The 14,515-nt window shown below is 39.0% G+C and overlaps 1 protein-coding gene across 2 annotated transcripts; it reads left to right on the forward strand.

Annotated features, from left to right (window-relative positions):
• The first annotated feature begins 2 nt into the window (after positions 1-2).
• Positions 3-12,703, forward strand: PSMA1 (proteasome 20S subunit alpha 1). 2 transcript variants are annotated; one of them, XM_078433254.2, is made up of 10 exons: positions 3-185; positions 1,403-1,447; positions 1,952-2,053; positions 2,174-2,277; positions 4,300-4,388; positions 5,528-5,598; positions 5,749-5,878; positions 6,791-6,870; positions 10,216-10,326; positions 12,337-12,703. In XM_078433254.2, the coding sequence occupies exons 1-10, from the start codon at positions 183-185 to the stop codon at positions 12,391-12,393; spliced, it is 792 nt and encodes a 263-aa protein (XP_078289380.1). In that variant the 5' UTR covers positions 3-182; the 3' UTR covers positions 12,394-12,703. The 2 variants fall into 2 exon arrangements, with proteins under 2 accessions (XP_078289380.1, XP_078289379.1); XM_078433253.1 differs by having other exon boundaries at positions 15-127.
• The last annotated feature ends 1,812 nt before the right edge of the window (positions 12,704-14,515 follow it).

Here is a 14,515-nt window from a genome sequence, read left to right on the forward strand (position 1 = left end):
CCTTGCCCTGCGCCGCCGCCGTCAAAATCCGAAGACTTGTTTGTAGATCGTCGAGCGGTAGTTTCGGCCGCACTCCTGGGTCCGCACCTCTGCTGGAGGCCGCAGCCAGACCCGCGCCGGAACCATGGTGCGTTGGATTCCGAGCTCAGGCAGGGTTGGGGCAAAGATCCGCCGACTGGGGGATGGTGAGCCGCCCCTTCGGTCATCCTCAGAGCGGCCTGGGGCCACGGGGTATGGGGACCTCGGCCGACGGGAGGGTTCCAGCAGTGATTCAGCATCTCCGGCCTGGCGGGGAGAGGGGCGATGGGTAGTCAGTGCGGCCTTTCTCCCGGGCTTGTTGCGCTTTCTGCCGGGCCTGGGACACTACTTCCTCGGTCAACTAGATGAGCTCGCCCCTCAAGTTCCTACAGCCGGAGTAGTTCCGAGCGGTTCAGAATGGCTCCTCGTGCTCTGTGTAGGAGAGGAGGAAATAGGGACTTGACTTGGCGGCTTCCCTGTACTGCCACTGCGGGCTTGATCCCAGGGTTTGGGTTCCAGGACAGCGTCCATTTTCCTTGTGGGACCGTCTCATTTTTCTCTCCCCTACAACTCGATCAGAAAGGGTTCTTTTCATTCACTTTGTCCAAGTGAATAAACCGAGGCTGAGAGAAGTGGTGTTACCACGGACACAGCCTAGGGCTCGGGGCTTCCAGTCTCATGTCTGCCATTCCAGCACTCAGCTTTCTCACCCCCCGGGTTATTTCCCCAATATTGTGCTGGTAGACTTGTTTCAGTACCCTTATTAAAGCAGTAATGGTTCTGGCTCTGTAGCTATTTGTGTTAACATCTAACTTCCCGAGAACATTCTTGTGTTTTTTCTTCAATATGAATGTTTATACGTACAAGGCACCGTTTTAAGTGCAGTAAGGGTTCAAAGATAAATCTGACATGTCCCTAATCATAAAGCAGAAAGGGAGTGTAGATAAAGAACTGATGGGAGTGTGTGTTGGAATTTTGGGAGAAAAATAGAGAAGACCTAGAGAGATAGACATTTGAGCGAGGTTAAAGAAAAAGCGCTTTTGATCATTTATTAGGGCCCAGTATAAGAGAAGAGCCTAAGCAAAGATGGGAAGGAAAGGCGACACTATGAACTTTGGGAACGGAACCCAAAGGGAAGGCTATAGATAGTGGTAGAATTGGAAGTTGGGAAGATGGGTCCTATCTAGATCTGCTCCTCCCTTGTAGCTCATGGTAAATTTAGAATTTGCTTACAACTGAGTATAGCAGTAATCTTCCAATGAGTTTGTATTAATAGCAGGTGTAATGTTGAATGGAAACAGATGGGAGAACAGTTTTTAATGATAGAGCTTGTTAAAAACTGGAATTTGTAGTGTTAACAGGTCTTTTTTTCTTTTATTTTCAGTTTCGCAACCAGTATGACAATGATGTCACTGTATGGAGCCCTCAGGTAAGAATGTTGTGGTTTTCTTTATTTTAATTTTTTTTTTTTTAATGTTTATTTTGGAGAGGGAGAGAGACAAAGTGTGAGCGGGGGAGGAGCAGAGAGAGAGAGGGAGACACAGAATCCCAAGCAGGCTCCAGGCTCTGAGTTGTCAGGACAACACCCGACGGGGCTTGAACCCATAGACTGTGACATATGACCTGAGCCAAAGTTGGGCACTTAATCAACTGAGTGAGTCACCCATGTGTCCCAGTAAAAATGTTTTATACTGTATCTGTGAAGTGACTTTAGAAACTCATGAAAGTGTAAGCTGTGGCAAAATGGAATATAATCATTTTAGACATCCTGGAACCTAAATTTATCATTAAAGTAAGTTTCCTAGTTTAAAAGAAAAATCGTTTGAGATTTAACCATACTCCCCTGAGATTTGGGACCACTAAATCAATTTTAAATATATAAAAGGATCTTACAAGATGTGTAAGACTCTAAGATGTGTTGTTTTCTCTTTAGGGCAGGATTCATCAAATTGAATATGCAATGGAAGCTGTTAAACAAGGTTCAGCCACAGTTGGTCTGAAGTCAAAAACCCATGCAGTGCTGGTTGCATTGAAGGTAAGTACAGCAGTAAATAAATCTTCCTCGTGTGGAAAATGGAACTGTCAGATAGAAGTTTCACTGCGTCGGTAATAAAATCGTAAATGTATTTTTATGTTCTGTAATGTCTCTGTTTAGAGAGCACAGTCAGAGCTTGCAGCTCATCAGAAAAAAATTCTCCATGTTGACAACCATATTGGTATCTCGATTGCGGGACTTACTGCTGATGCTAGACTGTTATGGTGAGTATGATCTTGAAAAGCAAAAGAAACATCCATTTGGATTCATCAAGATACGATGTTTTAGGAGGTTGTCTGGCAGAGTTTAGAAGTTCACATTGTGAATACCTTACTGGATTTGGGCTCAGTTACTAAGTATTCCATTTCTTGATACCTGTAGTAGTAACTAGTACAATTAGCCATGTTAAGATTAAAGCTTTTGAGAAGTCACCTCATAATGCGATACTTGTTAACTCAGTGTTTATTGTTTGAGACAATGTTGTGTCTAAGAAGAGCTTGACACTTTTGTCTGGTTTCTAAGGATTGGCAGAACTACCCTTACTTTAATATGCCAGTATTTGTAAGACATTTATTTTTTGCGAAGCTCATTACTGGATATTCATTCTGTATGTATGAGTCAGATATACATCTTGTCTTCTAGGAACTTAAAATCTAGTAGTATATCTTTAATACAAGGTAGAAAGTGGAGAGGAACAGGTAGATTTCTGTGAGAGTCCAGAGGAGATAGAGATGAGAGACATATAAGTGAAGAGCTGGGCCTTTGAAACCACTTAGGATTTGAGGTGAGGCTAGTTACTTACACCATTGATGCTTTTACTATGTTCTGTTTCAGAGTTATTGTTGATTAGCCTAACATGTAGAGCACTTAACACAGTGCCTTTCAGGTAATTTATGAATGTGTGTGTTGGGAGGTCGAAGGTAGTTAGCCAAAACTAATCTCTTAAGCCTGTGATTTAGTGTTTATTTATTTTTGAGACAGAGACAGAGCATGAACAGGAGAGGGGCAGAGAGAGAGGGAGACACAGAATCTGAAACAGGCTCCAGGCTCTGAACTGTCAGCACAGAGCCCGACATGGGGCTCAAACCCACGAGCTGTGAGATCATGACCTGTGCCGAAGTCAGACGCTTAACTGACTGACCCACCCAGGTGCCCCGAGCCTGTGATTTAATTAGGGAAGAAAGAATATACGCACGAAATGCAAATAGTAATGCCACTGTTGAAGATTTTAGAGTTATCCAGTGAGTTGCCTGCTCTCTTAGGTTGGCAAGATAGTGACGGCATTATTGGTTTCTGAGAGCTCTTGAAAGTGTAAAATATGTTGCATGGTCAAACGTTTTATTTACCCCATCTATCTAAAATACTGCCATGTAAATGTGTAATCAATGTAAAAACTTCATTAATGAGATATTTTGCATTGTTTTATGTACTGAGTCTTTGAAATTTCAGGTGTATTTTACACTTCCATTACATCTCTGTTCAGGCTAGCCACCTTTTAAGTGCTTAATAGTCACATGTAATCAGTACCTGCTATATTGGGCAATGCAGTTTAGATAGCCTTGGGAAATGAGCTTAAATAAAAGTAGTAAACAAATAGCATGGTTCCCACAGTCAACATTTGATTATCAGATGTGACATACACATAAACTAGACAAAGCAACATGGAAAGAAAGGTGCATATCCATTTCCCTGTTGTTTATCCTGTTGTCTTTAATCGTTAGGCATGAATTCTGTTTTCCCCAATGTTACATCTGCTTGAATCTTGGTACGTTTAACAGTGAGACTCAACAGTCTAGTGTTCTGTCTCCTTTAGAGTGCTGCTTATGGAGAGGAGCAACATTGGCAGAACATGTAGCAATGTCCTTGTATGGATTCTGTTCCTTGCATTTGCTCTTTCGGGGAAATTTCAGTCAGCTTTCAAGAAAAAAAGCAAATAGTTACTCTTTTTGCTGGTTTAAGACCTAGAATTAAGACAATCTTGTTGACAGTGGGAAAGGGTAAGAAAAGAGAGCTTGCTCTTTTTCTCTTGCTCAGCCTTCTCTAAACTACTCAGAGACCAAGTTTATCTAGAGCTAAGGAATAGTCTTTTTAAAAACCTCATCATGCCCCAGAGTTCAGTGTAAAAATGCATCCTTGTGGCGTTTCTTTCTTAATCCATGTGAGGAAAAGCAAAAAGAAATCAAACTACTTTATTTAGATTGAAATAACTGATTTGAAATAACTAATTTTTCTTGTTTCTTTTTTAGTAATTTTATGCGCCAGGAGTGTTTGGATTCCAGATTTGTATTTGACAGACCTCTTCCTGTGTCTCGTCTTGTATCTCTAATTGGAAGCAGTATCCTTTTTATGTTAGGATTTATGGATGTGAAATTCAAAGAATTTTGATACTTAATCCTTATGTTAGGGGCGCCTGGGTGGCGCAGTCGGTTAAGCGTCCGACTTCAGCCAGGTCACGATCTCGCGGTCCGTGAGTTCCAGCCCCGCGACGATCTTGCAGTCCGTGAGTTCGAGCCCCGCGTCAGGCTCTGGGCTGATGGCTCGGAGCCTGGAGCTTGTTTCCGATTCTGTGTCTCCCTCTCTCTCTGACCCTCCCCCGTTCATGCTCTGTCTCTCTCTGTCCCAAAAATAAATAAAAAACGTTGAAAACCGGGTTTCTCGCGTAAAAAAAAAAAAAAAAAAAAAAAATTATTATATAAAATATAACATAATGCTTATGTTAATTATTGGGAATATAATACATAGGATAGGTAAGATTCTGAAAGCTTTAAGGTTAGTTACTTTTCAATAACAATGTTTAAAATTTAGAATTGTGGGAAGTTTTGCCATGGAAAAATGTTCTAAGTAAAGCATTAGATTGCTCTTTCATCAGCCCTATTCCAGACATAGAGAAGCCCAATTCAGGAAAACTATTTAAGTATCATTTTTAGAGGAGATTTAAAGTTTTTATTGGTGGTTCTAGATGTCCCCCCAAATTCTTAACCTCTCACCCAAAATAGATGAGGTACTCTACATAAGAGGAGATCATTTTGCTGGCACTCATTCTTAGGTTTTGTGGATAGTCTTAACATTTAAAAAAAAAAAATTTTTTTTAATGTTTATTTATTTTTGAGAGAGAGACCATGCGAGTAGGAGAGGGGCGGGGGGTAGGGGGTAGGGGGTGGGGCGGGACACAGAATCTGAAACAGGCTCCAGGCTCGAGGCTGTCAGCACAGAACCTGATCCAGGGCTCAAACTCCCAGACCCTGAGATCATGACTTGAGCCAAAGTCGGATGCTCAACCGACTGAGCCACCCAGGCACCCCCTCCCAACATTTTTTAATATGGGGCCAAAGAAATATGGTTCTTTTATTTTCTCTTTGCTGTGATGGATTATGCAGCAATTAAAAAACCAAAGCTCTTTGTTAATAATGTTTAACTTGAAAAAAAAGATAGTACTTTATTCCTTGTTAGAACGGTTTCTTTAACTAGTTTAAGAGACCCAGATACCAACGCAACGATATGGCCGGAGACCATATGGTGTTGGACTGCTTATTGCTGGTTATGATGTAAGTTCATAGAATATTTGTTGTATTTTGATGATTTTTCAAAACTGACTAGAAATTTTGTAATTTTTAGCTCAAAGTCAAAAATTGTGTGTGTGTGTGTACATGTATGTATATATATATGTATGTGTATTTTTTTTTTTCTGTTTGTAGGATATGGGCCCTCACATTTTCCAGACCTGTCCCTCTGCTAACTATTTTGACTGCAGAGCTATGTCCATTGGAGCACGTTCTCAATCTGCACGTACTTACTTGGAGAGACATATGTCTGGGTTTATGGAGTGTAAGTAATTTTTTTTTTTGTCCCCTCCAGAGATGAGCCAGAGATGAGAACCACTGTATTGGTTACCAATTATAAGTTCTGTTGACAACTTTTAGTTTTCTATGATTCATTGTTATTTTTAGCCACACAGACATTTCTGTATAAGTAGTGCATAGACAAGAAATTAGGGTAGCTATGAAAAAGAAAGGTAAAATGATGATGGAAGATGTGATCATGGGGCAGGTTTTCAAGTGCTTTGCTTAAACAGTGGTCTTGGACTTTAACACATGTTTTTTGGAGATCTCTTTAGGTGCCTGTGTGGTTGTTTATCCTTCATTCTATTGTGGTATATTGCATTATTGGGCTTTTGAATATTAAACCAGCGTTGGATTCCTAAGACAAATCCCTCTTGATCATGATTTATAATAGTAACTATATATAGAAATGTTTACATAAACATAATTGTTGCTGGATTCATTTTGCTGATATTTTGTTGAGATTTTTTTGTGTCTGTATTCATAAGGATAATTGATCTGTAGTTTTATTTTCTTGTGATATCTTTGTCTAGTTTTGGTATCAGGTTAATACTGGCCACATAGAAATATTGGAGACTTTGTTTATAAAGAGCAAATAAATTCCATAGAATACATTTTACAAAAGTTTGAGCTGTAGCATTTGTGAGTGAGGATTCTCATTTAATTTAGCATAAAGGTGAAATTTAGTAACAAAAATCATGTATTCTCCTCTTTAAGTAAAATAATAGCAATGTTATTTATTATTATTAGAAGATTATATGGCTAAACATTAAAATTTTGGCTTTTTATTGTGATATATTTATTATGTGACTAAAACCATAATAACAGACTGTAGACCTGATAAAAGCAGCCTCATGTGAAGATGAAATTAAGAAATAATTGTTAATTTGTTACATAGGCAATTTGAATGAACTGGTTAAACATGGTCTGCGTGCCTTACGAGAGACACTTCCTGCAGAACAGGACCTAACTACAAAGGTAGATAATCATGTTTTTCAACTTGAAATTTTAACATTACAGGTCAATCACTTATTTCATAAGTATAAGTAATAGAGGAGTGTACACAGTTCTTCACTTTGGGAGATTTGCCTTGGTTCATTCTTTCTCTTTAAGCTATTCACTAAGTGATCTGATTTTGCAATGATTTTTAAACATTTCTTTTTGGTGTAAAGCAAGAAAGCCAGTAAGTTTTATGTAGAATGTCCTACATTTCTTTAGCAGGTCAGAATACCTTTGTATTATTATTATTTTTTTAATGTTTATTTATTTTTGACAGAGAAAGAGACAGAGCATGAGCAGGGGAGGGGCAGAGAGAGAGAGAGACACAAAATCTGAAGCAGGCTCCAGGCTCTGAGCTGTCAGCACAGAGCCTGATGCAGGGCTCGAACTCACAGACTGTGAGATCATGACCTGAGCCGAAGTCGGACACTCAACTGACTGAGCCACCCAGGTGCCCAATACCTTTTTGTATCATTAACTCAGTTAACAAATGTATGTATTGAGCACCTACCACATGCAGACAGTAGGCATTGAGAATATAAGCACAGCAAGCATCTTGGCCTTCATGGAACATACTATCCAAGTTGGGGTGAGAAAATTTACCCATAAGTAAATTATATAATATATTAGAAGGTGATAAATGCCACAGAAAAAATAAAACAGGTTAAAATGAGAAAGACCGTCTGGGTATAGGAAGGAGGTGTGCTGAGGAAAATTTAAAATAGGGTGGTCAAGGATGGCCTTGGATGGTCAAGAAAGTGAAATTTGAGGAAAATATCTAAAGGGAGTGAGTGAGTGAGCCATTCAGATGTCTAGTGCAAGATTAATCCAGGGAATACAAGTATAAGGGCCTTGAGTCCAGAACATTCCTTGTAGTTGAGGCAGGGAGGCTAGTAGTGTTGGAGTCAGTGATCAAGAGAAAGAGAAGGAATAAAGTCAGATAAATGGAGGCCAGATCATGTATAAACCATTGTAGGTATTTTGGATTTTATTCTGAGTGGGCTGTCAAGAGTTTGAGCAGAAGAATACCATGATTTGATTTAGGTTTTAAAGAGTCATTCTGGTTGCCATTTTGAGAACAGGTTATAGTGGGCAACATGGGTGAAAATAGTTTTAAAACTGTTAAGGTAATGCAGATGAGAGAATGTGGTGAATTAGAGCAGAGCTGTGGAGTTGGAGAGGGGGGTAAGTGGTTCAGTTTGGGGTATGTTTTGAAATTAGAGCTAAAAATGTTTGCTAACGAATTGGTTGTGAGGGTGTGAGAACAACAACAAAACAAGTTGTTTTCAAAATTTGGGGCCTGATAGATTAAGGAGAGGTTTACATTTACTGAGATGGATAGGACAGTAGAAGGGACAGGTTTGGGGGTGGGAGTTGTGGAAGATCAGGCAGTTAGCTTGGGACTTATTAAACCTGAAATGCCTATTGTCCATTGGTGATATAAAATAAGCAGTTATTGGGGCACCTGGCTGGCTCAGTCAGTGGAGCATGCGACTCTTGACCTCAGGGTTGTGAATTCAAGCCCCATGTTGGGTGTAAAGCTTACTTTAAAAAAAAAAAAAAAAGAAGCAGCATTTATCAGATGTGTCTCCCCTAAAGTTTGGTGGAGAATGGTCTAGCCTAGACTTACAAATTTTGGAGTCTTTATGTAGAAATGGCATTTTGAGACTGGATTGGATGACACTGCTAAAGGAATCATAGTTTTGTAAGAGGTTTAAGGCCTGGGCCAGGGGCACTCTAACCTTCAGAGATTGGAAGGTAAGTATCAGCAAAAAGGACTAAGAAAGATGACCAGGGAGATAGGAGGAAAACTTAGAAAGTGAGACATTCTTGAAATCAAATAAAGAAACTATTTCAAGGAGGAGGGAACAAAAAATTGGTAATACATCAAGGAAGATGTGGAGTGAGAATTAAATGTAATGGGGGACTCGACTAGACGGTTTCATTGGAATGGTGAGCCAAAAGCCTGAAAGGGATGAATCAGTAGAGAATGGGCAAGGACGGACTGGAGGCAGCTCTGTGGAGATTTTCTCTTGCAGGGTCAGAGAAATGGGTGGTGACTGGAAGAGAATGAAGGGAAGTTTTTTGTTTTGTTTTTTTTTTAATTAAGATGGGAGAAATTACAGCATGTTTGGTGCATGGTTATAAGAATAATCCCTGTAAAGGGAAATGTTTATGTAGGAGGAATATGAGAAAAACTGCTAGACCAGTGTCCTTAAATAGTACACAGGTGGAAGAAAGGTAGACAGACCTTAGAGAGGAAATTGGACTATTCATTAACACAGCAAGGGAGAGGATCTAGGGATATGATACCATGGGAGCTTGTGAACATTCTCTTCTAATTGCTTCTGTTTTCTCAGTAAAATGAGAATGGAAAATGTTAGAAGATGTCCAGGACAAGAGATTGAATGATCTAGGGACCCATATAGTACAATGCAGGAATGATCATTAACCAGAGTGGTATCAGTCAGCATTTTATAAATCCATTTTGTTACAGTGATTAGATAATTATTATGTAATATATATGTGAAGAATTTGTAGCCTGATAATCTTTTGAAAATAATTTTTCCTATCATAAAAGTAATTTTTTTTCAAAGAAATCAGGAATGTACATTAAATTATTTTTATTTGTTTAAAGTACCCATAATGCTATCACTGAAGATGACTATCTTTTAAAATTTGGGTTTATAGTTAACTGTTGACATGTACACTTTGGAAAAGTTTGCTCAGGTATCTGGGTTTCTGATTTCATGTTTTTACTGAATCATAGATAATGATTCAATGAAATCATTGAGAGAAGGCCTATATATCCTTATGCCTCAAATTTTCACTAAAATTTTAATTTTACACTGGATAGCATTCACTGAGCATTTTAAGAATTGGTCTTTAATTTTAATATGTAGAACATAGTTCTAGGAGCCCACCAACTTCAGCACTTTATATAACCCACTACTTTCTTTCCTTGTTAAGAACCATCATCTCTTAAACAAGAAACAAACCTGATTGTTTCTTAGGAGTTAGGCTTACTGCTTAGCTAAGTGACTTGCTCCATTACACTGGTCTGCAGCACGTTCTCATGATTCAACTTGCGAATTTCTTGGTGGCATAGACCTTTGAAGTTACTCGTGATTATCAAAATATGAAATTTGCAAGTTATAAAAGTCTACAGTTTTCTTCCTTTTTTCTCTACACTTGAGTGTTTTTCAAGTCTTATTTAAGTGCTATATAAACTTTTATTCTGCTTTGTTTCACCCATTTAATCATAAACACTTTTCCAACCTAAATTCTCTTGATTTTTAATTTTTACCTTTTTTTCCCCCTCAGAATGTTTCCATTGGAATTGTTGGTAAAGACTTGGAGTTTACGATTTATGATGATGATGATGTATCTCCATTCCTGGAAGGTCTTGAAGAAAGACCACAGAGAAAGGCACAGGTATATAACTAATCATTACACCAGAGACTTTAGTTCTGTCATAAGCTGCTGTTCCTACCACAAGTGTGTAAACCTACCATTTTTGTTTTTAATTATTGAGGTAGGCTCATAATTCAAATGACAGTAGGAGAACTTAGAACTGAGTAATGTGAAATACTGAGGGAGCAGTTATCTACATAAGTGAAAAAGGGTTGATAATCTAGTTATCTGTTGCTATTTTTCACAATTCTATGGGTTGATTGGCTAAATAATTCTTTTGCTAGTCTTACTTAGGGCCTCTTGTGTTGAAGTCAGTTGAAGCAGGGGGGCTGGAACATCCAAGATGGCTCTGCTTATGCATTTTTGTTTTTTTTTTCTTTTAATTTTTAATGTTAATTTTGAGAGAGATGGAGTGCAAGGCAGGGGAGGGGCAGAGTGAGAGAGAGGGAGACACAGAATCCAAAGTAGGCTCCAAGCTCCAATCTGTCGCCACAGAGACTGATGTGGGGCTGGAACCCACCAACCACAAGATCATGACCTGAGCTGAGGTCGGATACTTAACCAACTGAGCCACCGAGGCACCCCCCCCTTTTTTTTTTTTTTTTTTTGTTAATGTTTTGTTTTATTTTATTTTATTTGTTTATTTTGAGAGCAAGCACAAGCAGGGAAGGAGCAGAGAGACACTCCCAAGTAGGCTCCACACTGTCAGAGCAGAGCCCGACCCAGGGCTCAATCTCATGAACCATGAGACCATGACCTGAGCCGAAATCAAGAGTTGGACACTTAACTGAGGGAGCTACCCAAACTTCCCCTCACATGTCTTCTTTATTCAGACTTTCTTGGTATATCTTAGAGGGACAGTTAGAAGGCTGAGACTGCTGCTAGGATGGCTGTGTCCTCTCAGAACCTTTCTTCAGCAGGGTAGTGTCTCAGAGCTTGTAAAAGTTCAAAAGCTCCAAAGTGGAAGCTGCCAGACATTCTAAAAGGCTGAGGCTCGGGAGTGGCACAGCATCAGTTTTGCACATTTTATTGGTTAAAACAAGTCACAGGGCCGGCCAAGAGTCTATAGGAGTGAGGACTGAGGGAAAGTTCATTGGGAACCCTCCGGAAACTAAGTTGGCTCTTCACAAATACTGAGAAAAGGGTCGGGAAATACTGGTCTTTTTGGTTGAATATTTAGAATACACATTGGCGGGGCGCCTGGGTGGCTCAGTCGGTTGAGCGTCTGACTTCCACTCAGGTCATGATCTTATAGTTCATGAGTTCAAGCTCCACGTTGGGCTCTGTGCTGACAGCTCAGAGCCTGGAGCCTGCTTCGGATTCTGTGTCCCCCTTTCTCTTTGCCTCTCCCCTGCCCGTGCTCTGTCTCTGTCTCTCAAAAGTGAATAAACATTAAAAAATAAATAAAATTTCTTTAAAAAAAAAAAAGAATACACATTGGCTATTTACAGATACTTATTTGATAGTTGTATAATTGAAAATAAAGTGTTCTGGAGAGACACTTTTTTCTACAGTGTGAATTTTTTTTTTCACCTTGGAGAGGATATTGTTGGTACTATTTAGAGAAGCAAGATTTGCATTGTATTTAAACCTGTTGGTAAGAACCAGCACTGTTGGGAGAATGCTGTGAGTTCCACACAGCTGGTTGGTTTGACCATGTTTTCACTCTGTTTATTAGTGCTAAAGAGGAAGAGAATGCCTAAAATCTACTGATTATATTCTAAGGCTAGTAGTGATGATAAAAGGAAGGACTTTATTCCTAACCAAGACAATATGGTAAAATGCTGGAATTGTTCAATGATGCTTTGGTTTTCAGCCCTATAAAATTACGTCTGTTTAAAAACAAAAACAAAAACAAAAAACTTTGTTCAGAAATTTTAACAGGACAGTCAACTAAAATTGAATATCCAAAATCTTTCCTAACCCCTTTTCTCATAAATTCTTTCAGACTGTAATAAGTGTGATAAGAAGTATATATTAGTCAAGTGATTTTTTTTTTTGACCTATTTTGTTTTTTTCTTCCCCTTACAGCCTGCTCAACCTGCTGATGAACCTGCAGAAAAGGCTGATGAACCAATGGAACATTAAGTCATAAACCAGTCTATCTGTATATTATCAAATATGTAAGAATTCAGGAGCACGTACTGATGACAATAATCTATACTTTGAACCAAAAGATGCAGGGTGGTCTTATGGTATGTTTTAGGAATCAGCCGAGACGTGTTTTTCCCAAGCTACTTCTCTGAAACCATATGATGGTATGCATTTTTTTTTTTTTGAGAGGGTCTATATAATCATTTTCTAGAAAGTATAGTTATCTGTACTAATGTTTTTATATGAAGAACATAGTGTCTTTGTGGTTTTAAAGACAACTGTGAAATAAAATTGTTTTACCTGCTGGTGTATTGGGTTTTTGTTTTTTAAGTAGCTTCAACTGTACGAGATTACAACTGGTCGGTCATCTGCCATGTTTGCCAAATTAAATTGCCTTATGTTTAGTGACGGGGAAAATAATACCTTTTATCTATCACAACCTTACACCAGTTCCCTGTGTGTGGACTTGCTACATGAGAATCTATGGAGATTTGTTTCAGAATACAACTTGCAAAGTTCAACCCTGGAGATTTCTTAATAAACCTAAGAAACCTCCCCTTTGCAACCACCATAGTAGCGAGACTATTAACATATGAATGGTTTTTCTTTCCAACCAGCAGATGGCAGTAGTGCTAGCTCTGGTCTCCGTGTAGGGAACTTCCTGCAAAGATAACAAAGGGAAATTTTAATCCCAAACCATCATTTCCTCTCAGCCTGCCCAGCCCCACTCCCTCGTAATCTTTAGGCTGACTTCCATTATTTTTGTGAGTGGTGTATGCAGAAATTGCAGAACAATTTTTATCTTAGGCCATGCAAAATGAAATCTGAGGAAATCTGATTTACAAAACAATCCAACATTTCTCTGCTAAGAAGCCTAGAGGAGTTTTTTATTTCCTGAGATTCCTATCTAGAAAGGAGCAGTTCATTTGTAGATAGGGGATTTGGATTTTAGACCTAATTCTACTAATTAGTTACCATTGTCTTCGGGCAAGTTACTTAGCTCTATTTTAAGGAACTACTTTGGAGAATTAGTGTGAAGGTTAAATGGGAGAATTTATGTGAAAACTTGGACACTTTAAAATTCATAAATTGTTACTTTACTTTTTTTTTCCAGATCACCTAAAACTTTGAAAGCTTGAGTAGATTTAAATCTCTAGCTTCTTGAAGGGAAAGTGCTAGGTGCTTTCTGGCAAACTTGTTGAGAGAAAGACCTGACTAAATATAGGAATGTGTATGAGGTGTTGGGTCTGTGTTCTGAAAGTAGCCTCAGGAGTCTTCCATTTGAGCTTGGGATGAGACCACAAGTACCATGTGGCCATTTGACCTACAATAGATTTGCATTAAGCACATGCAACTTTCATAAATGCAAAGTGAAGAGGGAGTTCTCCCACAGGCCTTCAGGCTCAATAGCTAGTATAGCCTGGAGGAGGGAACATAAGTGGGAAATTTCATAATCTGATCTTTAAAGCCTCAGGCGGGTCTCTTCTGTGCCTATCATTGTGCCAGCCTCTGTCTTGTTGAGTGATTGTGTTGTTTAAAGATAACATGTATAATGTATATCGTTTTGTACCTGTTCCTAAATGTAAACCAATTACTTGATTGGTGCTCAGGTGGGAAAAAAATGTGATCTGAATAGTACTTAAGAGGCGATTTTAAAGATTGTTTTTTAAATATTTTTTTGAGAGAGAGAAAGAGAGAGAGAGAGAGAGGGAGACACAGAATCTGAAGCAAGCTCCAGGCTCCAGGCTCTGAGCTGTGAGCACAAAGCCTGACTCCAGGCTGGAACTCACAAATCACAAGATCATGACCTGAGCCGAAGTCGGATGCTCAACCGATTGAGCCACCCAGGCGTCCCCGGACGCGATTTTAGTAATCTTTTTAATATATGATGTTAGTCTTATACGTTGACCTTAGAATTTAAAATCGTTTCCACCCCAGTAAGATTCAGTCAACTCCACTGTTTGTACAGAGTTCATTGTAATGCCTTTTCATTGTCACTTTGTCTAGTGTGTTATATTCATTCTGTTTAGTCTGTGTTAATGATAAACAATAAAATTCCTAGTTGTATCCTCTCATAAAACCTATCACTGATACACAAACAATCAATTTACCTGGA

Source organism: Panthera onca, chromosome D1 (genome assembly GCF_046562875.1).
Source record: "Panthera onca isolate mPanOnc1 chromosome D1, mPanOnc1 haplotype 2, whole genome shotgun sequence".
NCBI lineage: Eukaryota > Metazoa > Chordata > Mammalia > Carnivora > Felidae > Panthera > Panthera onca.